The following is a 22,171-nucleotide window of genomic DNA, read 5'->3' on the forward strand; positions in this document are numbered from 1 at the left end:
CTCGGCTCATTGCAGCTTCTGCCTCCCAGGCTCAAATGACCTTCCCACCTCAGCCTCCCAAGTACCTGGGACTACAGGTGTGGGCCACCACGACCAGCTCATTTTTGTATTTTTTGTAAATACGGGGTGTCACTGTGTTGCCCAGGCTGGTCTTGAATTCCTGGGCTCAAGCAATCCACCCACCTTGGCCTCCCAAAGTGCTGGGATTATAGGTGTGAGTCACTGTGTCTGGCCCACTCTTTAAACTCCTAATTCTAGGAGCATCAGTCAATCATTGTGGGGCTTGTGGAATGTACCAGGCTTTGGCGATACAGTGGTGAGCAAACAGACTCGGCCCTGCCACCAGGTCGTCAGTGGTTCTGAAAGGGTGATTTCCAACAGCATTAGCATCCCCAGGAATTTGCTATTACTAGAAAGGCAAATTCTCAGCACCTACTCCAGATTTACTGATTCAGAAATGTAGGAATAGAACCCAGTAATCTGCATGTTAACAAGCTCCTAAGGCATTCTGATACATGCTAGAGTTTGCAAATGACTGGTCTAGTGGGAGGAAATGTTTAGTTAAAAACAAATTTCTTGGCTGTAAAGACAGAACCTATCACAGTTGTTTTTTCCACCTTTTGACTTGGTCTTAACATAGACAACACACATCGTCAGTCAGAGACCAATCACATGAATACAAGAAAATGCTTTTCGCTGGGCGCAGTGGCTCACACTTGTAATCCCAACACTTTGGGAGGTCAAGGCCCTTGAGGTCAGGAGTTCGAGACCACCCTGGCCAACATGGTGAAATCCTGTCTCTACTAAAAATATAAAATTAACCAGGCATAGTGGCACGTGCCTGTAATCCCAGTTACTTGGGAGGCTGAGGCAGGAGAATTGCTTGAACCCAGGAGGTGGAGGTTGCAGTGAGCAGAGATCACACCATTGCACTCCAGCCTGAGCAACAGAGCAAGACTCTGCCTTAAAACAAACAAACAAAAACCCAGGAAAGTAGGAAATTAGGTCAGAGAGGTGATGGGCACAGGGGCCCAGTCGTGTTGGGCCTCATAGGCTATTGTGAAGACTCTGGGTAGAACCAAAAGTTATCAGAAGGTTTTGAGCAGAGGGGTGATGTGATTTGACTTAAATTTTGCAGGATTCTTGCTGAGCAGACTATATGGGGGCAAAGGTGGAGGCAGGGAGATCATTTAGGAGGCTGTTGCTGTAATCCAGGGGCAAGGTGATGGAGGCTCAGGCCAGGATGGCAGCATTGAGGTGGTCAGTGGTGGTCATGTTTCAAGGTAGAGTCCCTTCAGATTGATGTGTGGAGTTGAGGGTAAGAGCCATCGATGATTGCAAGGCTTTTGGCTTAAGGAGAAACATGGAATTTCCATTTGCCAGTTTGGGAAGGACCATGGGAAGAGACTTGCCAGGCCAGTCCAAGTGGAGGTGTCAGTAGGCAGTTAGGCCTGGGTTCAGAGACATCCGCTTGGCGTCTTGCCTTCCCCCAGATTCGGGAGAGGAGAGGTTACCATCTAGCTCACATGCGTGTGCATCCTCAGAACCCGTGGACTCCCAAGGAAGGTTGGGTCTGTTTTGTCTGGCCAAGGACAGACAGCAGTTCCATCAGCAGGCAAAAAAGTAATGATCCTGAGCAGCGGTGTGTGCTCTCTCATCGAACTGCCATAGAGAGACGGCTAGAGGGTCCCCTCTTAGCTGTGTGTAGGCATGACAGAGAAGGCAGCCAGGAACCAGTTGGCCAGTCCCCCCATGTCCAAATAGCCTGCCAGCCTTTTAGACCACGTCACTGAAGCCAGACCCTCTTAAAATTCCAACACTGGGGCTGGGCATGGTGGCTCATGCCTGTAATCCCAGCACTTTGGGAGACCGAGGTGGGCAGATCACCTGAGGTCAGGAGTTAGAGACCAGCCTGGCCAATGTGGGGAAACCCTGTCTCTACTAAAAATACAAAAATTTGAGGTCACACCACTGTATTCCAGCCTGGGTGACAGAGCAAGAATCTGTCTCAAAAATAGGTAAAGAAAAAATAATAATAAAATACGAAAATTAGCCAGGCATGGTGGTGGGCTCCTGTAATCCCAGCTACTCAGGAGGCTGAGGCAGGAGAATCACTTGAACCTGGGAGGCAGAGATTGCAGTGACCCGAGATTGTGCCACCGTACTCCAGCCTGGGTGACAGAGTGAGACTCCGTACTCCAGCCTGGGTGACAGAGTGAGACTCCATCTCAAAAAAAAAAAAAAAAAAAAAAAAAAATTCCGGCCAAGTGCAATGGTTCATACCTGTAATCCCAGCATTTTAGGAGGCCAAGGCAGTTGGATCACTTGAGGTTGGGAGCTCGAGACCAGCCTGGCCAACATGGTGAAACCCTGTCTGTACTAAAAATACAAAAATTAGCTGGGCATGGTGGCAGGCGCCTGTAATACCAGCTACTAGGGAGGCTGAAGCAGGGAGAATGGCTTGAACCGGGGAGGCGGAGGTTGCAGTGAGCTGAGATTGCACCAGTGCACTCTAGCCTATAAGAGTGAGATTCCATCTCAAAAAAAAAAAAAAAAAAAAAATTCCAACACTGCATTTCACCTAAGTTTAAATTACTGTACCCTATGAAAGTTGCATTATCTTGTTCTTAAAGTCTGTGGCTAGTTAGGGGACATGTGGTGACTAAAAGAGAGTCTCACTGAAAGACAACATCTGTTGGGAGGTTCCCATCCCGACATTTCGACAGAATTTTTTCTTAAGGATCAGTACCACCAATCTGGTTAGACTGACAGCATTATGGGTGGGGAGAAGGAAGTCAGAATCTTCTAGGAGGAGGTGATATTAAGCTGAGAGCTGACACGTGGGAGCCATATGTAGGCATAGAGTCTGCCAGGTGAGGAAGGAGCCTGTATGAAGGTTCTTAAGGGGGAGCTGCTGGGGGCATTCAAGGAACACAGAGGAGGCCAGTGTGCCTAGACCTTAGGGGGACTGGGAGGCATAGGCTGGGACCAAATCCTGCCAGCCTTGATGAGGAGTTGAAGTTTTCCTAGGTACAAGTGAAGCCATTGTAGCATGTTAAGCTCTGGCTACTGAGTGAGGACATCGGCAGTTAGAGGGGCTCTGAGGGCCTGGGGGTCTTGGCCCACTGTGTGGTTGCAGAGGGAACACTCACACTCCCCAACCCTTGCAGTCCTCCTGCTGGTGCTGCTCTTGTTGGTGAGAAAGAAGCGGAAGGTCAAGGAGCCCCTCCTACTCCCAGAAGATGACACCCGTGACAATGTCTTCTACTACGGCGAAGAGGGGGGTGGCGAAGAGGACCAGGTGGGGCACTGGGGGCTCTGGGATTGGGAGGTGGGTGCCCCCAAGTCCACTGGCAGGGCTAAGCCATTGGGTCAACCAACTGATCAAGTTAGCTGTGTTGACCAGGCCCTGGCATGAAGCTTGCGTCTTCCTTTTCTTCCATCCTCCAGCGCTTCTCTGGTCCATTGCTGTAATCTCTTTGGCCCTCGCCAAGTTAACCTCGAGCCTGTGTTTAATTTGCTAGGACAAGGGAGGATGGAAACGAGGGTTTTCCAAAGTCTCTGACATCATCTGTCTTGTAAGACCTCCCCATGAGCCAGAGTATCCAAAGGGTAGGGGGTGTGGGGTCAGTGAGATGTAAGTGGCAGGAGGGGGGGACGGGAGTCCTCAGTCCCCTGCTCTCCTGCATTTCCCCACAGGACTATGACATCACCCAGCTCCACCGAGGTCTGGAGGCCAGGCCGGAGGTGGTTCTCCGCAATGACGTGGCACCAACCTTCATTCCCACACCCATGTACCGTCCTCGGCCAGCCAACCCAGATGAAATCGGCAACTTTATAATCGAGGTGAGACGTGGCAGGTCAGTCGAGGGCCACCCTTTATTCAAGCCCAGCACCAGCCACACAGGAGAACAAGCATGGGCCCTGGAGTCTTGGGTCTGGGTTCAAATCCTGACTCCACCACCAACCAGCTTGTGACCTCTGGCTTATTTGAGTAACTTCTAGGGTTTGTTTCTTCCTCCATGGAACTCCCACTTGCAGAGTGGTTAAAAATGATTAGGAGGAGCTGGGCGCGATTGCTCACACCTGCAATCCCAGCACTTTGGGAGGCTGAGACGGGTAGATCATGAGGTCAGGAGTTCAAGACCAGCCTGGCCAACATGGCGAAACCCCGTCCCTACTAAAAATACAAAAATTAGCCAGGCATGGTGACGGGTACCTGTAGTCCCAGCTACTTGGGAGGCTGAGGCACAAGAATCGCTTGAACCAAGGAGGCGGAGGTTGCAGTGAGCCAAGATCACGCCACTGCATTCCAGCCTGGGTGACAGGGCGAGACTCCGTCTCAACAACAAAAACAAAAAGTGATTAGGAGGCTGGGCTCAGTGGCTCACACCTGTAATCTCAGAACTTTCAGAGGCCAAGGCGGGCAGATCACTTGAGGTCAGGAGTTTGAGACCAGCCTGGCCAACATGGTGGAGGCAGAGGTTGCAGTGAGCCAAGACTGCGCCACTGCACTCCAGCCTGGGTACAACTTAGAGCTGTAGTGAACACCGGGAATGAAGTACTCAGACAGTTCTAGCTGAGCAGGTGGGGAGCAGTTCTTTGAGCGTCGCTCTAAGATGTGTCTGCCAGGTATTTATTGAGAGAGCTTGTTTAAACTACAGTGTAGACAAACGAGACATCCACCAGGTGGTTCTTTGTGGTCAGGTCATGAGGCACACATGGCCTTGTAAAAAACACTCAAACAACATTTTTAGGAGGCTGTGTTCAGCACTTATCACACTTACTACTCCCTGTCCTGTTTTCAGGGCCCAGGAGATCTAGTCTCATGTACAAACAACATGCACACAGCACCTCAGTATATTTCCATGCCTCAACCTCAGATGCTTCGTACATAGGCTTGAATGTCTTGTTGTGTGCCCCCCACACCTGGGCAACAAAGGGAGACTCCATCTCAAAAAAAAAAAAAAAAAAAGGGTCGGGCCTGGTGGCTCATACCTGTAATCCCAGCACTTTGGGAGACTGAGGCGGGCAGATCACAAGGTCAAGAGATTGAGACTCCTGGCCAACATGGTGAAACCCTGTCTCTACTAAAAATATAAAAATTAGCTGGGCGTGATGGCGCATGCCTGTAGTCCCAGCTACTCGGGAGGCTGAGGCAGGAGAATCGCTTGAACGGGAGGTGGAGGTTGAAGTGAGCCGGGATCGCGCCACTGCATCCAGCCTGGGCAATAAAGGGAGACTCCATCTAAAAAAAAAAAAAAAAAATTAGGAACGATTTATTCATTTATTCACATACAGCAGTTGAATACTCTGGAGCCAGACTACCTGGGTTTGAATTACAGATCCCAGGTCACTGCACTTAGAGCAAAGTTTGGAGCCTCTGCTGTAGAGGACTTCAAAGATCGAACGAGCAGGCAGCTAGGACAGCGCCAGCACACTGGTTCCTGACCCTGCTTGCATATTGGAATCACGTGGGCACCTTCAGAAACCACTGATGCCTCGGCTCACCCCCAGAGATTGTGGTGTAATTGAACTGGGTGTGGCCTGGGCTCCAGAATTTATAAAAGATTCTCCAGGTAATTTAAGTTTGGGAACTACTGACCTAGCACGTAGTGTTGATTAGGTAATCATAGCTATTGTTGCCAGGTGCTATTCTAATAACTGCTTTACAGGTATTTACTCATTTACTTATTCATCTGTTCCTGTACGAAGGAGGGACATGTCCTCAAGACCTCCCAAGGCTGTATCACAGGCGTGCATCGTTTAAAAAAGGAAGAAAAAAAGCCCATATGAAATTGTGTCATTTTACAGACAAGGAAACAGGCATAGAGCGGTTAAGGGACTTGTCCAAGGCCACAAAGCTAGTGTGTGGTGTGAGTTCTGGCCCCGGCTGTCTGATTTCAATCCTTGCCCTTACCCCTGGCCTGTGTTGCACTGAGCACTTGTTGAGTGCTGGTCCCTGAGCAAATGAATTCTGCATGAATAATGCATTCTTTCATTTCAACCTCTGAAACTTTAGGGGAGGGGAGGGGAGGGGGGGCTCAGAGATGAGAAAATAGAGGCTTGCAGCTGGCAAGTGGCAGGGCGCACCACTCTAACCACCTGTTCTCTGTTGCCGCAGAACCTGAAGGCAGCTAACACGGACCCCACAGCCCCGCCCTACGACTCCCTTTTGGTGTTCGACTATGAGGGCAGCGGCTCCGACGCCGCGTCCCTGAGCTCCCTCACCTCCTCCGCCTCTGACCAGGACCAAGATTACAACTATCTGAACGAGTGGGGCAGCCGCTTCAAGAAGCTGGCAGACATGTACGGTGGCGGGGAGGACGACTAGGCCGCCTGCCTGCAGGGCTGGGGACCAAATGTCAGGCCACAGAGCATCTCCAAGGGGTCTGAGTCCCCCCTTCAGCCGAGGACTTTGGAGCTTGTCAGGAAGTGGCCGTAGCAACTTGGAGGAGACAGGCTATGAGTCTGGCGTTAGAGTGGTTAGTTCCTTAGCCTTTGAGGATGGAGGAATGTGGGCAGTTTGACTTCAGCACTGAAAACCTCTCCACCTGGTCCAGGGTTGCCTCAGAGGCCAGGTTTCCAGAAGCCTCTCACCTGCCGTAAAATGCTCAGCCCTGTGTCCTGGGCCTGCTGTGACCGACCCATGATGGCTTTGTCTCTGGAATGGACCCTTCTCAGGCCTCCTGGTGCAACCTTTTTTTTTTTTAAATGCTATTTTCAAAACGTTAGAGACAGTTCTTCAAAAGTGCAGCCCAGAGCTGCTGGGTCCACTGGCCATCCTGCATTTCTGGTTTCCAGACCCTAAGGCCTCCCATTCAGATGGATCTCTGCGTTTTTATACTGAGTATGTCTAGATTGCCCCTTATTTTTTATTTTCCCTGTTGCGTTGCTGTAGATGAAGGGTGAGGACAATCGTGTAGATGTACTAGAATTTTTTATTAAAGAAACTTTTCCCAGAGGTGCCTGGGGAGTGAACTGTTTTTTCCATAGAAGCTTTATTGGCATCTAACTCACATACCATACCATTCACTTGTTTAACGTGTACAATTCAATGGTTTTTAGAATTTTCAGAGTTCTGCAAAAAGAGTGTGCTCTTTGCCGGCTTCCTCCCAGCTTCCTCTCGATGGCAGGGGATACTCAGGGTCAAGGGGATACTCAGGGTCAGCTTCCATGCCTAGGTGGGCTCAGGGAGGGGAGACTTGCCCTCCTTTGCAAAGTCTGTTGCTCCATGAGAGAGAACCATTAACCTCTTATCCCAAGGCTGACCCCCTCCACAGCCCCAGCAAGGTATCTTCTGGAACAGCGGCTGCCCTCCCTGCAGGGCAGTGCGTGACGACTTCCTCTTCTATGCTGGGGGCGGGGGTCCCTGTTGAAAGGCAGGGGTTGGAGAACAGCGAGCTCTGCTACTTGCTAGCACATCATTTAACCTCTAGTTGCCTCAGATTTTACATTTACAAAATGGGGAGTTTTTGTGGAGATTAAATGAATTAATACCTGGCACGTGGTCCATGCAAATTGTTAGTTGGTAACAGCTACCATTTATTCAGTATTTTTAAAGGCCAGACAGGACTTTATTTCCTCTAAATCCTCATAATCACCCTCTGAGGGGACTTTCTCCTTTAAAGAATGGCCACATTGTATTTTTTTTAAATGACATCTGGTTATCAAAATCAAGCAAAACAAAGTTGGAGAACCTACCCAAGATGTCAGCGAAATTGGAACATTCCTGACAATACCAGGGCATAAATGCAGGAATCGGGAATAGGCAGCAGCGATAGAACAATTCTGTTTGTGTCCTTGTTAACGTGAAGTTGAAAGTCATCTTTGCAGTTAGCAAAAAAAATCTGAAGCGAAGCCGAGGAAATTGCTGATGTTGAAATAAACATCTTCCATGAAGCTGACTAAATCTGCAAAGCGCCTCTGCTCAAAGCACAGACCCTGACCCGAAGGTATCAGTGCCACCTGCTGAATCGGAACCTCTAGGCAGGGCCCTGCTGTGGGTTGACAAGCCCTCCATGGGATGCTCATGCACACTCAGGTTTGCTGCCAAGGCTCTGAAGAATAAGGCTAAGAAGCCTGAAGCCTCAGACCCTGGATGGGGAAACCAAAGGAAATGAAGTTGGGGCTGGGCATTATGGATCACACCTGTAATCCCAACGCTTTAGGAGGCTGAGGTGGGTGGATCACGAGGTCAGGGGTTTGAGACCAGTCTGGCCAACACGGTGAAACCCTGTCCTTGCTAAAAATATAAAAATTAGCTGGGTGTGGTGGCATGTGCCTATAATCCCAGCTACTCGGGAGACTGAGGCACAACAGTCGCTTGAATCCGGGAGGTGGTGGTTGCAGTGAGCCAAGATCACACCACTGCACTCCAGCCTGGGCGACAGAGTGAGACCCTATCTTAAAAGGGGATGAAGTCGGATGAGAAAGCTCACCTGTCCTTGGTCCACGGCGCCCTCAGGACAAAGCCACCTCCTGCCTCTCCCACTGAGCTGGGGCCTCAGATTCCCTTCTGCCAGAGCTGTCTGCTGATGGGGTGTGGGAAGATTGAGTGTCTGCTAGCAAACACCTGCTGCCCGTTATCTTCAACTCCCGTCAGAGAAGCCTGGATAAATCAGAAACTCTATCTTCAGTGGCGGCTAATCATGAAACCAAGCAGCCCCTGTTCAGGCTGGCCTTCCTCCCCTGAGATATTTGGAGGAAAAGCAGCCTTTCCCAGCCTCACCTGGCCTCGGTGGATGGCTGTAGAGTCCCCTGGCAATGGAACCAGGCACCAGCCCCCGAGTGGTTTGGAAAGAATCAGAGCCTGGGCTCTGTGATGGGGACAATATTAAGTCACTCTCTCGCTTTGGGCCTGCTTCTCATCTGCAAAACGGAAGCTTAGGACTCTGATGTTTAGGGCCTGTAAGATGTAAAAATACTGCATTGGTAAGACACCAGCACTAACCACGCAGAGTGGACACTAACCAGAAACAACTGATGTGCTGGCCATGATGAGGACCATCGGTCCTTTGAATTTTGAGTTTCAACACTTTGGTGTGCCTCCTTCCAGTATCCGTATCCCCTATGCATTACACACTTCCCCCCCCCCGAGACAGTCTCTCTCTCTCCCCCAGGCTGGAGTGCAGTGGCATGATCTCGGCTCACTGCAACCTCCGCCTCCTGGGTTCAAGCGATTCTCCTGCCTCAGCCTCCTGAGTAGCTGGGATTGCAGGTGCCCGCCACCATGCCTGGCTAATTTTTGTATTTCTAGTAGACACGGGGTTTCACCATGTTTATCAGGCTGGCCTTGAACTCCTGACCTCGTGATCCACCCACCTCGGCCTCCCAAAGTGCTGGGATTATAGGCGTGAGCCACCGTGCCCGGCCTACACACACACTTTGCATTATACCTTTTCATAACACGGCATATTGACTTACTGTCCCCAACACATCCAGCTTGGATATGTTATTTAATGCCACCACAATCCACAGATATTATTCTAATTTTTTGCCCTTAATGTCAACCTGCAGCATCCACTTGTGCAGATGCTTCAAAGCCAGTCCTCCATTCTACAGGGTGGGGCAGGAGAGGGGGATTGTGGTCCCGGTTGAGATCAGGGCTTCCTTGAATGAGGGGTTCGCTCTTGGATGACTGACCCTTGAAAGCACCCCTGGCACTCATTCTATTAAGTGATCTTTTCCCCCAGACTTTTAAAAGGCAAAGTCCCGGCCGGGCGCGGTGGCTCAAGCCTGTAATCCCAGCACTTTGGGAGGCCGAGACGGGTGGATCATGAGGTCAGGAGATCGAGACCATCCTGGCTAACACGGTGAAACCCCGTCTCTACTAAGAAATACAAAAAACTAGCCGGGCGAGGTGGCGGGCGCCTGTAGTCCCAGCTACTTGGGAGGCTGAGGCCGGAGAATGGCGTGATCCCAGGAGGCGGAGCTTGCAGTGAGCTGAGATCCGGCCACTGCACTCCAGCCTGGGCTACAGAGCAAGACTCCGTCTCAAAAAAAAAAAAAAAAAAAGGCAAAGTCCCAGAATCCAACTCCAACAGAAAAGAAAAGTGGAGCTTTGGCCAGGTGCGGTGGCTCACGCTTGTAATCCCAGCACTTTGGGAGGCCAAGGCAGGCGGATCACCTGAGGTCAAGTGTTCGAGACCATCCTGGCCAACATGGTGAAACCCCATCTCTGCTAAAAATACAAAAATTAGCCGGTTGTGGTGGGGCATGCCTGTTCTCCCAGCTACTCGGGAGGCTGAGGCAGGAGAATCGCTTCAGCCCAGGAAGCAGAGGTTTCAGTGAGCTGAGATCATGCCATTGCACTTTAGCCTGGGCAACAGAGCAAGACTCCATCCCAAAAAAAAAAAAGTGGAGCTTTCTTTATTGGAAGAAGGGGTCGGGGGTACCCAGAGAGCCTTCTCTCTAGCCTCATCCTCCCAGCTTGTATTCTTATGAACTCCCAAATCCAGAGCATTTTGAAAACTGCCCCAATCCATCCCTGAAATTTTACAGATGGAAAAAGAGGCTCAAAAGAAGGCACTCCCTGGGCCCCTCCAGTGGGGACAGAGATGGGCCAGCACCCAGGCCTCACTTCATACCATGCCTTTTCCCTGATCCAACAATCTTTTTTTCTTCCCAAAGGGACTACAGATAGGCCGTGTCCCCACAGTGTGCTTTTCCCAGTCCCTAGAGAGGCCTGGGGGTGGCACGCTCTCATTCCTAGACTATTGGTGAGGAGCTGAGGCTCTGAATTCCTGGCCCCCCAATTCTAGGCAGGGACCTCACTCACTTCCGGGCCTACAAAGGGACTCGGAGAAGACCCAGTCAGGGCACTGTTGGAGGGTGGCCACTTAGGAAAGGGCCCTTAGGTGATGGGCCTGCCATTGAAAGTGTGGGAGCAGTCACCCTGGGACCCCCTTTTACAGCCCACACCGTGTGTGTCCAATTCCAGGCTTGCTGGGGAGTTCCAGGGACCAAACTCCCTCCAGGATAAAGGCAGAATCCACCTTCTGGCCTCCCATTAAAACAATCCAACCAGGAGAGCACAAGTTCAAATCCCGGCACTTCTAGGCATGAGGCCTTGGACGAACCACATAACCTCTCTGCCTCCGTTTTCTCATCTAAAATGGGGGAGTAGGCTGGGCATGGTGGCCCACACCTGTAATCCCAGCACTTTGGGAGGCCGAGGCAGATGGATCACCTGAGGTCAGGAGTTTGAGACCAGCCTGGCCAACATGGCAAAACCCTGTCTCTACTAAAAATAACAAAAATTAGCTGAGCGTGGTGGTGCATGCCTGTAATTCCAGCTACTTGGGAGGCTGAGGCAGGAGAATCTCTTGAACCTGGGAGGCGGATGTTGCAGTGAGCCGAGATCGTGTCACTGCACTCCAGCCTAGGCAAGAGAGAGAGACTTCGTCTCAAATAATAATAATCATAAATAAGATGAAATGGGCAAGTAAAAGAGTTGATATCTGCAAGGGCTTGGAAGGGTGCCTGGCGCACAAGCTACTGCGTGTTGTCACTACTGTTGTGGTGGTGGAGGGACTCACAAGGCCTGCTAGTGCTGCCTGGGTGGAAACTGAACTTTCCAGCAGGAGGAAGTCCCGGAGATTCCAGCCTGCAGGGAGTGCCAGTGTCAGGTGTGGTTTCCCTGAAGGCCCTTCCCCCCATGCCCAGCAGAGGGCACCATTCACCCAAACCACCACCAAGGCCCATAGAGCTCCCAGCCCAAGCGCCAGGTCTGCAGGGAGGGAGGGAGGGAGGGAACAGTGGCACTGGCTGCCACATGCCACACAGGGAGTCCGCTGGGTGGCAGGAACAGCCTTGGACACTGATGAAGACAGCAATGGTGGTGGCGGCGCTGGCATAAGCAGTCAATATGGAGTCAGTTACATGTTCTCCTGCCTCACAACCCTGGGGAGAGGTTCGATGGTTCCCTTTTTTAAAGGAAATTGCAGCAAGTCGTGGTGGCTCACACCTGTAATCCCAGCACTTTGGAAGGCCAAGGTGGGAAAATCATTCGTGTCCAGGAGTTCCAGACCAGCCTGGGCAACATAGTGAGACCCCCATCTCTATTTTTAAAAAGTTTTTAAATTCAGCTGAGTGTGGTGACACACACCTGTGGTCCCAGCTACTTGAGAGGCTGAGGAGGATCACTTGAGCCTAAGAGGTCAAGGCTGCAGTGAGCCATGATTGCACCACTGCACTCCAGCCTGAGTGATGGAACAAGACCCTGCCTCAAAAAAAAAAAAAAAAAAAAAAAAGAGAGGTTAATGTCCGCATCCAGTCAGCAAGCAGCAAAGAGTTTTGAGGTCTAGATCTCCTTGATTGCCAAGTGGGCTCGTTTTACAATTAAGGCTATAAACTCCAGCTGCAGATGGGGCTATGCGGGAGGCATAGGCCGTAGAAGGCGCCCTTCAGGTAATGCTTATGGCCTCCTGCAAGGTGGAGTTGGCCTCACTGACCCTGAGACTCTGCAGCCCTGAAGCAGAAAAGCCATGGTGTTCCCAGCCACTTCTGGGGTCCCCTTGAGTATGTGGCATCATCTAAGGCTTTTTTATTCATTCATTCAACAACTTAATGAAGCACGTGTTCTGTGCAAGACACTGTTTTTTTTTTTTTTTTTTTTTTTTTTTTTGGAGACAAGAGTCTTGCTCTATTCCCCAGGCTGGAGAGCAGTGGCACGATCTCGGCTCACTGCAACCTCCACCTCCTGGGTTCAAGTGATTCTCCTGCGTCAGCCTCCCGAGTAGCCGGGATTATGGATGCATGTCACCACGCCTGGCTAACTTTTATATTTTTAGTAGAGATGGAATTCACTATGTTGGCCAGGCTGGTCTCGAATTCCTGACCTCAGGTGATTCACCCACCTCGGCCTCCCAAACTGCTGGGAAAACAGGTGTGAGCCACCATGCCCGGCCCCAAGATACTCTTCTAGGTGCTAGGGTTATAGCAATGCAGAAAACAGTAAAAAAGCCCAGTGCTAACATGGGGGCTACAGGTAAACATATATGTAAGGCCCACATACCAAATGTGTCAAGATCAACGTCACAAACTCTTGAGTAAAAGATAGTCTGTCTTTCTACTTGGACGGGTGCATCTTCACAGTGATTGGGAAAGCCAGGTTTAAATCTGAATTCACAGACACCTAGAATACTGGGCTAGAGTGTGGCTCCGTGGGGAGGGTGAGTCCCAGCCCAAGACCAGCAACCAGTGCCCTGCTCTACCCAGCCCAAGCACCATCCAGCACCACCAGGTTCCTTGTGTGGCACCCCAACCCACATGTCCCAGCTCCCTCCACTGTCCCCCAATACAGCCTTCTGTTGACCACCCCATGGGCCTTGGAGTACACACCTGGGCTGTGCTGTCTGGGGACAGAACTGGGGAAGGCCTGAGGGATGAAGACGCTGGTTCTAGTAGTCACATTTCTTTCTTTTTTTTTTTTTTGAGACAGCCTCACTCTGTTGCCTAGGCTGGAGTGCAGTGGCGCAATCTTGACTCACAGCAATCTCCGCCTCCCAGGTTCAAGAGATTCTCATGCGTCAGCCTCCCGAGTAGCTGGGACTACAGGTACACAACACCACACTCAGCTAATTTTTGTATTTTTTGGTAGAGACAGGATTTTGCCATGTTGGCCAGGCTGGTCTCGAACTCTTGACCTCAAATGATCTGCCTGCCTCAGCCTCACAAAGCTCTGGGATTATAAGCATGAGCCACTGTGCCCAGCCAGTAGTAACATTTCCTTAGCTCTATGAGGAGGGGCAGAAGGGCAGGATAGAGGCCCTTCCTGCCCAGTCTAAAGGAGTTTTCAATTAGAAACAGACCACAAACAAATCAGTAAGACATGTGGTCTAGTAAAAGGTGAAGCATGGAGGAAAATGGAGCTGGGATGGGGCCTAGGGAGGAAGGGCCTGTGGGTAAGGCTCAATTCTAGGAGCCAGGGAAGTCACTGCTGGGAAGGTGGCATTTGGGCAAAGACTGGAGGCTATCAGGGAGCAAGTATACAGTGTCCTGAGTGTCCTGTCTACACAGAAGGAATGGCAAGGACTAAGGCCTGCGGACAGCAGGGTTCAGCAGTGAGGCCAATGTGGCTGGAGCAGAGGGCTGGGTTGAGAGTGTGCACGGAGATGAGGTTGGACAGGTAAGGAGTGAGGGGCCCAGGCGCCCAGTCCTGGGTGTCCTTCTCCACGCCTGGGCTGGAGGCTGAGTTCAGGGTAAGGCCCAGTCCCAGGAGCCCTGGGAAAAGGCCTGACTCAGCTCCATCCCGGGGCTGGCAAAACCTGGTTCCTCCTCTGCTCCATCTTCAGTCCCTGAGGACACATCGGGGCCTGTCGGGGCCTGTGGGCAGCTGCAGAGAGTTGGCAGGCAGGAGCTATGAGATTCCTCTCTCGGGGAACTGGGGAGCCTGTCCAAGAGCACCCTGTAGTCTGGTAGGGTGGTGGCTAAAACAGCAGCCCCCAAAGGCTGCAAATGTGGGGGTGACTCACCAGCCTGGCCTCTCAGTGGGCTGAAAGGAGGCCGCTAGGAGGAGACGGTGGAAAAGCACTCAGTGTTTAGCGCTGCGCCTGCAGTGCAGTTAGGGGTCACCAGGTGGTCACTGCCAGCCTTGTTGTCCTTGCTTGGTATTAGGCCCTCTTCAAGTTAGAGGTGGGGTGGGGAGCCGCCCCTGCATTTCCAGTACCCACCGCCCAGCAAGCCGCAGGGGTGTGGCGGGCCGGGGAGAAATCTGAGAGGGGCTGGGCAGGTCAGGAATGCCTGGGCTCCGTTCCAACCCTTCCTGTCCCCACTACTGTCCGTCCGGTAAACCACGGCCGGCCCATAGCTGACAGGGCAGGGCGCTGAGGCCTCTGTGTGTCATCCAGGAACCTGGCGACCCAGGCACTCCAGGAAGACGATGCCCATTAATTACAAGAATGATAGGCTAGGCACAGTGGCTTAAGACTGTAATCTCAGCAGTTTGGGAGGCTGAGGCGGGCCGGTCACTTGAGGCTAGGAGGTTAAGACCAGCCTGGACAACACGGTGAAACCCCATCTCTACTAAAAATACAAAAGGTAGTGGGGCATTGTGGAGTGCGCCTGTAACCCCAGCTACTCCGGAGGCTGAAGCAGGAGAATCCTTGAACCTGGGAGGTGGAGGTTGTAGCGAGTCGAGATCCCATCACTGCACTTCAGCCTGGGTGACAAGAGCAAAATTCCACCTCAAAAAAAAAAAAAAAGAGATAATTAGTAGGGCTTGTACGAATTAAGCAGTTACCATGTGCCAGGCAAAATGTTGAAGTTTCACTCTAAATCAAACCACGTTTCCTTAGAGCCTCTGCACTTGCTGTGCCCTCTGCCCAGATTCCTCTCGGCTCCCTCACGTCCTTCAGGCATCAACCACACGTCAGCCTATCAGAGATGCCAGCCCTGAAGGGGACTGCATCCTCCTTAGAATTGCAGCCCTTCACTCCCCTACTCCACGCCTTTTCTTTCTTTCTTTTCTTTTTCTTTTTTTTTTTGAGATGGAGCCTCGCTCCATCACCCAGGCTGGAGTACAGTGGCATGATCTCAGCTCACTGAAACCTCTGCCTCCCGGGTTCAAGCGATTCTACTGCCTCAGCCTCCCGAATAGCTGGGATTACAGGCACCCGCCACCATGCCTGGCTAATTTTTGTATTTTTAGTAGAGGCGGGGTTTCACCATGTGGGCCAGGCTGGTCTCGAACTCCTGACTTCAGGTGATCCGCCCACCTCGGCCTCCCAAAGTGCTGGGATTACAGGTGTGAGCCACCGTGACCAGCCCCATACCTTATCTTTTCTGTCATGTGTGTTACCTCTCAACACACTGTACTATCCATTTTAGCTCTTTGTCCTGCTAAGTGGCTTTCTTCCCTCTGAGTATAAGCTCCATGAGGGCAGGGTTGTCCATCTGTGTTCTTTTTTTTTTTTTTTTTTTGAGACGGAGTCTGGCTCTGTCGCCCAGGCTGGAGTGCAGCGGCGTGATCTCGGCTCACTGCAAGCTCCGCCTCCCACAGTCACGCCATTCTCCTGCCTCAGCCTCCCGAGTAGCTGGGACTACAGGTGCCCACCACCATGCCCGGCTGATTTTTTTGTATTTTTTAGTAGAGACGGGGTTTCACTGTGTTAGCCAGGATGGTCTTGATCTCCTGACCTCGTGATCCGCCTGCCTCAGCCTCCCAAAGTGCTGGGATTACAGGCGTGAGCCACTGTGCCCGGCCTCCATCTGTGTTCTTCACTACTGTATCCCCAACTCTTAGAGTAGTGCCTGACACATAGTAGGTACTCAATAAAGATGTATTGAATAAAGGTACTTTACAAACTTTCAAGGCAGGTTCCTTTTTAGAGATGAGGAAACCAAGGCCCCAGGAGGTGCAGTAAGTCACCTAGCATGGTGCCCAGATGGTAAGGAGCAGAGCCAAGAGAATCCAAAGGATACAGACTCAGGACTTTGGGAGGCCAAGGCAGGAGGATTCCATGAGCTCCAGACTTTGAGACCAGCCTGGGCAACATAACAAGACCTTGTCTCTCCAAAAAAGGCCAGGCATGGTTCCACTGACTGTAAGAGCAAAAAGTTGGGGCCGGGCATGGTAGCTCACGTCTGTAATCCCAGCACTTTGTGAGGCTGAGGCAGGCGGATCACTAGGTCAGAAGTTCAAGACCAACCTGGCCAACATAGTGAAACCCTGTCTCTACTAAAAAAATACAAAAATGAGCTGAGCATGGTGTCACATGCCTGTAAATCCCAGCTACTCACAAGGCTGAGGCAGGAGAATCGCTTGAACCTGGGAGGCAGAGGTTGCAGTGAGCCCAGATCCCACCACCATACTCCAGCCTGGGCGAAAGAGCGAGACTTCGTCTCAAAAAAAAAAAAAAAAAAAAGAAAAGAAAATTGAAAAGGAAATATCTGGGCTGGGTGCTATGACTCAAGCAATTCTCCTGCCTCAGCCTCCCAAGTTGCTGGGACTACAGGTGCGTGCCACTACACCCGGTTAATTTTTTTTTTTTTTTTTTGAGACCAAGTTTCGCTCTTGTTGCCCAGGCTGGAGTGCAATGGCACGATCTCAGCTCACTGCAACCTCTGCTTCCTGGGTTCAAGCGATTCTCCTGACTCAGCCTCCCAAGTAGCTGTCACCCAGGCTAGTTTGCAGTGGCACGATTCTCCTGCCTCAGCCTCTGAGTAGCTGGGATTACAGGCACGTGCCACCAGGCCCGGCTAATTTTTGTATTTTAGTAGAGACGGGGTTTCACCATGTTGGTGAGGCTGGTCCCGATCTTCTGACCTTAGGTGATCCACCCACCTCGGCTCCTAAAGTGCTGGGATTAGAGGTGTGAGCTACCGTGCCAGCAGATTTTGGTATTTTTTAGTAGGGACTGGTTTTCACTATGTTGACCAGACTGGTCTCAAACTCCTGAACTCAGGTGATCCGCCCGCCTCAGCCTCCCAAAGTGCTGGGATTACAGGTGTGAGCCACTGCACCCAGCCTGTTTGTTGTTTTTTTGAGACAAGGTCTCACTCCGTCTACTAGGCTGAGTGCAGTGGTTCACTGCGGCCTCCACCTCCTGGACTCAAGCAATCCTTCCGCTTCAGCCTGCTGAATAGCTGGGACTACAGGGGTGTACCACTACCCCCAGCTAATTTTTTATTTTTGGTAGGGACAGGGTCTCACTGTGTTGCCCAGGCTGGTCTCAATCTGGGCTCGAGCTATCCTCCCTCCTGGGTCTTGTGTTGGGATTACAGGCACGAGCCCCTGCACCAGGCCCAGAAACACTCTTGTCAATTAGAGTGCTGGCAAGCAAGAGAGGCAAGCTCAAAATGTGACCGGAGAAGGGTTCATGGAGGGGCAGTCTACAGTGGGGTGAGCAGGGTTGCAGAATCTTTCTTTGTTTGAGACAGGTCTCCCTCCATTACCCAGGCTGGAGTGCAGTGGCACAATCTCAACTCACTGCAACCTCTGCCTCCCAGGTTCAAGCAATTCTCCTACCTCAGCCTCCCAAAGTGCTGGGATTGTAGGCGCCTGCCACCACGCCTGGCTAATTTTTGTATTTTTAGTAGAGACAGGGTTTCGCCATATTGGCCAGGCTGGTTTCAAGCGACCCGCCCACCTAGGCGTCCCAAAGTGCTGGGATTACAGGCGTGACCCACCACGCCTGGCCTCCTCTTTCTGTCTCCTTCATTTCGGAAGACAGCACCATCATCAGCCCAGCTGCCCAAGCCAGAAACCTAAACACCTTGTCCTCAACTCCTTCCTTTTATTGACTGCCCGTGCTGATCAGCATGGAGTCCTCCCAGATATCCTGGAATTCAGCCGCTTCTGTCCGTTCTCCACCACCTTTGTCCCAGCCAGCAGCACCCCAGCTGGGATGACCACAATGGCCTCTGCTCTGCCTAATTCCCCATTTCCCCAGATCCACTCTCTTCTCTTCTTCCCGCTGCTTCCCACCCAGGAGGCATCCCTAGCTGCCCTGTGTTCTGGATTAGGCTGGTTACATTGAGGGAAGGAACCCACAGGAGATGGGGCAGGAAGGAGGGGAAGCGGAAGTATCACTCCACCTGCTCCCTGCCTGCCAGGCTGGGTTTGGCATTGGCTGCACTCTGCACCCTCTTATGGCCACAGCTCCTGTCGTGTGGACCCTCTTCCATGGCTCCAATACTCCCTGGGGTCTGACAGGCAGTTTCTGCCCTTGCCCTGTTAGGACTAAGGGCTGCACTGGCTTCCCATTTGCTAGTCTGAGGATGCCTCGCCATCCCAGCTGGTCACCCTAACTGAGTAGTTCTCAACCAGGGGCAGTTTTGCCACCCCAGGGGCTATTTGGCAATGTCTGGAGACATTTGTGGTTGTTACCACTGCAGTGGGGGTGCTACTGGCCTCTAATAGAGGCCACAGATGTTGCTAACCCCCCTATAATGCACAGGACAGCCCCCACAGCACACGATCCTCCCTCTGAAAAGTCAATAGTGCTTAGGTCCAAAAACTCTGTGGCTGGGCACAGTGGTTTACGCCTGTAATCCCAGCACTTTGGGAGGACGAGGTGAACAGATCTCTTGAGACCAGCCTGGCCAACTTTTCAAAACTCCGTCTCTACTAAAAATACAAAAATTAGCCGACTGTGGTGGCAGGCACCTGTAATTCCAGCCACTCAGGAGGCCGAGGCAGGAGAATCGCTTGAACCTGGGAGGCAGAGGTTGCAGTGAGCTGAGATCGAATGACTGTACTCCAGCCTGGGCAACAGAGCGAGACTGGGAAGAAAGAGGAGGAAGAGGAAGAAGGAAGAGGAAGAAGGAAAAAAGAGAGAGAGAGAGAGAGAGAGAAAGCGAGCAGGTGTGAGGAGGGCAGTGTGGAGTTCTGAGCATTTTGAACACTTGCAGGCGGCCGGGGGCCCTGTGAGTGAGGAAGTTCAGGTGCAGCAGGGCCACCCAAGGTTACACAGGTGAGGAACTGCACACAGGGCTGGCTGTGCCCACGCTGGGGACCGCATGGTGCCGACTTCCCATAGCCTCTGCTCTGCTTCCCACTAGAGAGGGGATGGGGAAGTGGCCGGCAGCTGGAGAGGAAGGGGAAAGGGGAAGTGGTGGTCCCGTGGGAACTTACATCCTTTATTTCATCTTCCTCACCTCCCCATTGGGGTGGTTTCCCAGGAAGAGAAGTAAAAGCTGAAGGCTGAGGCCTGAGTAGGGGGCACGAGAACAAGGGCGTGAGCACTGACGCAGAGGGGAGTAGATGAACCCTGCTTGTGTCGCCTTTGGTTATTGGACAGTGGAGCAGGAGGATAAGAGGAACAAGGGGTCATTCTCCCACCTTGACCTCCTAAAGTTCTGGGATTGGCCGGGCGCAGTGGCTCAAGCCTGTAATCCCAGCACTTTGGGAGGCCGAGACGGGCGGATCACGAGGTCAGGAGATCGAGACCATCCTGGCTAACCCAGTGAAACCTCGTCTCTACTAAAAAAAATACAAAAAACTAGCCGGGCGAGATGGCGGGCGCCTGTAGTCCCAGCTACTCGGGAGGCTGAGGCAGGAGAATGGCGTGAACCCGGGAGGCGGAGCTTGCAGTGAGCTGAGATCTGCCCACTGCACTCCAGCCTGGGCCACAGAGCCAGACTCCGTCTCAAAAAAAAAAAAAAAAAAAAAAAAAAAGTTCTGGGATTACAGGTGTGAGCCATCACACCCAGCCCAGAGAGGTTCCAACAAGGGCAGATGAAGAGCTGGGAGTAAACAGTGGCCAAGCAGAATTTCAAAGGAAATAATCATAAAGCTATGATAATAATAATAATAATGGTCATAATAATTATAATAGCCTCCTTATCTTAAGAGCATTCTAAGAATGGGTAGTCTTTGGGTACACTTTCTCTTATCTGGCTCCAATTAGGTGGCCAGAGCGATCTGATCTTTCTAAGATAAAAATCCAATATGATAACATTGTACAGATGGTGAGGATGTTATAATCCCCATTTGACAGATACAGGAGAACAGTGGGAGAACTTGGCTGGGATCTGAACTCGGGACCTCTCAATTCCCAGGTTTTTTTTTTTTTTTTTTTTTTTTTAAAGACAACGACTTGCTGTCACCCAGGCTGGAGTACAATGGCTCTGCCTCCCAGGTTCAAGCGATTCTCCTGCCTCAGGCTCCCAAGTAGCTGGGATTACAGGTACCAGTCACCATGCCCAGCTAATTTTTGTACTTTTAATAGAGGTGGGGTTTCACCATGTTGGCCAGGCTGGTCTCGAACTCCTGACCTCAGGTGATCCACCCGCCTCAGCCTCCCAAAGTGCTGGGATTACAGGTGTGAGCTACCGTGCCTGATCAATTCCAAAATTCTGAAGCACCTCCCTCGCAGCCCGGTGCAGCATCCTCCCTTCCTGGCCTGTCTCCCTTCCTCCCGTCATCTCCCCGCCCTTCTGTCCCTCCTCTCCCTGCTCTCTGTGTCTCTATGGAAATGAAGTCAAGATTGTTTTTGGTTGACTACACTTTATGACCGTTGAAAAACATTTTAAATGTTGATCTCATATAGTTTCCATCAAGGAAAAACAATAAAATTAGGTCGCTTCACTTTTATGTCTACCTCTGTCTCTTTTGCCCCCACTAATAATTCAGGTGACCCTCAATAAAGGGGGAAAAAGTTCCCTAATCCTAATCAACAAGCATATCGGGTTGCTCTTCTTCCTGCTGGCTGAGGCAGGAGCAAGTTTATTTTTCCAGGGATTTTAGACATCCCGACCCTGGAGCCACCAGGGAATAGTGTCAGGGTGTTGATTTCAAGTGTTTTAGAGTCTGCTTACAAACCCTCCACCCCTCCTCTCAGTGCCCACCTCCCCTCACCAAGGCCAGACCCCCAGATTTCTTGTTGAAATGATTGCAGAGGCCTCCCAGCTGTGCTCCCTGCTTCCCGAGGACTCCTCCCCCAGCTATGCCAGAACACAGATCCCATCACATCCCTTCTCTGCTTAAACACTTCCGTTCCGTTCCCATGACCTACTAGACAAGGGCCAAGCAGCATGTCATCAGAGGCCCTTCAAATCCCAGCCTAGGTTGACCTTATAGCCCTAGCTCCTGCCCATTGTCCCGCTCCCCAGGTACAGACCACACAGCCACACTGGGCAATGCACCCTTCCTGGAATATAGGCCTTCCTGCTGCCTTACCTTTACTCATGCTGTTTCTCCTACCTGGGGTACCTTTTCTTCTCATCCCATCCCTGCCCAAATCTGATCAATTTTTATTCTATTTATTAGTAGTATTATTATTATTATTTTGGAGACAGAGTTTCACTCTGTCGCCCAGGCTGGAGTGTAGTGGCTTGATCTGAGCTCACTGCCAACCTCCACCTCCCGGGTTCAAGCAATCCTCCTGCCTCAGCCTCCCAAATAGCTGGGATTACAGGTACACGCTACCATGCCTGGCTGATTTTTATATTTTCAGTAGAGATGGGGTTTCGTTACGTTGGCCAGGCTGGTCTTGAATTCCTGACCTCAGGTGATCTGCCCACCCTGGCCTCCCAAAGTGCTGGGATTACAGGCATGAGCCACCGCACCCAGCCCCCAACTTAGATCTTAAGCTCACTGAGCACCTTTGCCTAATTATCTCCAGCCTCTACCTTCACCTCAGCACCGAGCACAGGTCCTGGGACCCAGAGAGGTGCTGAGAAATTGGAACTGAAATCTGGAACTGAAAACCTTCTCTGAATTCCA

The 22,171-nt window shown here is 51.5% G+C and overlaps 1 protein-coding gene and 1 long non-coding RNA gene across 2 annotated transcripts in view; one reads left to right on the top strand and one right to left on the bottom strand.

The window, feature by feature from the left end:
* CDH3 (cadherin 3) overlaps window positions 1-6,962 on the top strand; it is a 56,810-nt gene extending 49,848 nt beyond the window's left edge. The window contains exons 14-16 of the mRNA XM_007993839.3: window positions 3,171-3,301; window positions 3,700-3,846; window positions 6,125-6,962. Of these exons, the coding sequence (XP_007992030.3) occupies window positions 3,171-3,301; window positions 3,700-3,846; window positions 6,125-6,334 (488 nt within the window). The 3' untranslated portion in view covers window positions 6,335-6,962. The remainder of the gene's footprint in view (window positions 1-3,170; window positions 3,302-3,699; window positions 3,847-6,124) is intronic.
* LOC140711689 (uncharacterized) lies at window positions 4,622-14,677 on the bottom strand. Its single transcript, XR_012092959.1, has 4 exons — window positions 14,478-14,677; window positions 8,732-8,908; window positions 8,442-8,611; window positions 4,622-5,248 (listed from the first exon to the last, which is right to left on the bottom strand). It is a non-coding gene; the product is annotated as an uncharacterized lncRNA (long non-coding RNA).
* Between the last annotated feature and the right edge of the window lie 7,494 nt (window positions 14,678-22,171).

Source organism: Chlorocebus sabaeus, chromosome 5, assembly GCF_047675955.1.
Source record: "Chlorocebus sabaeus isolate Y175 chromosome 5, mChlSab1.0.hap1, whole genome shotgun sequence".
In the NCBI taxonomy this organism is placed as follows: domain Eukaryota; kingdom Metazoa; phylum Chordata; class Mammalia; order Primates; family Cercopithecidae; genus Chlorocebus; species Chlorocebus sabaeus.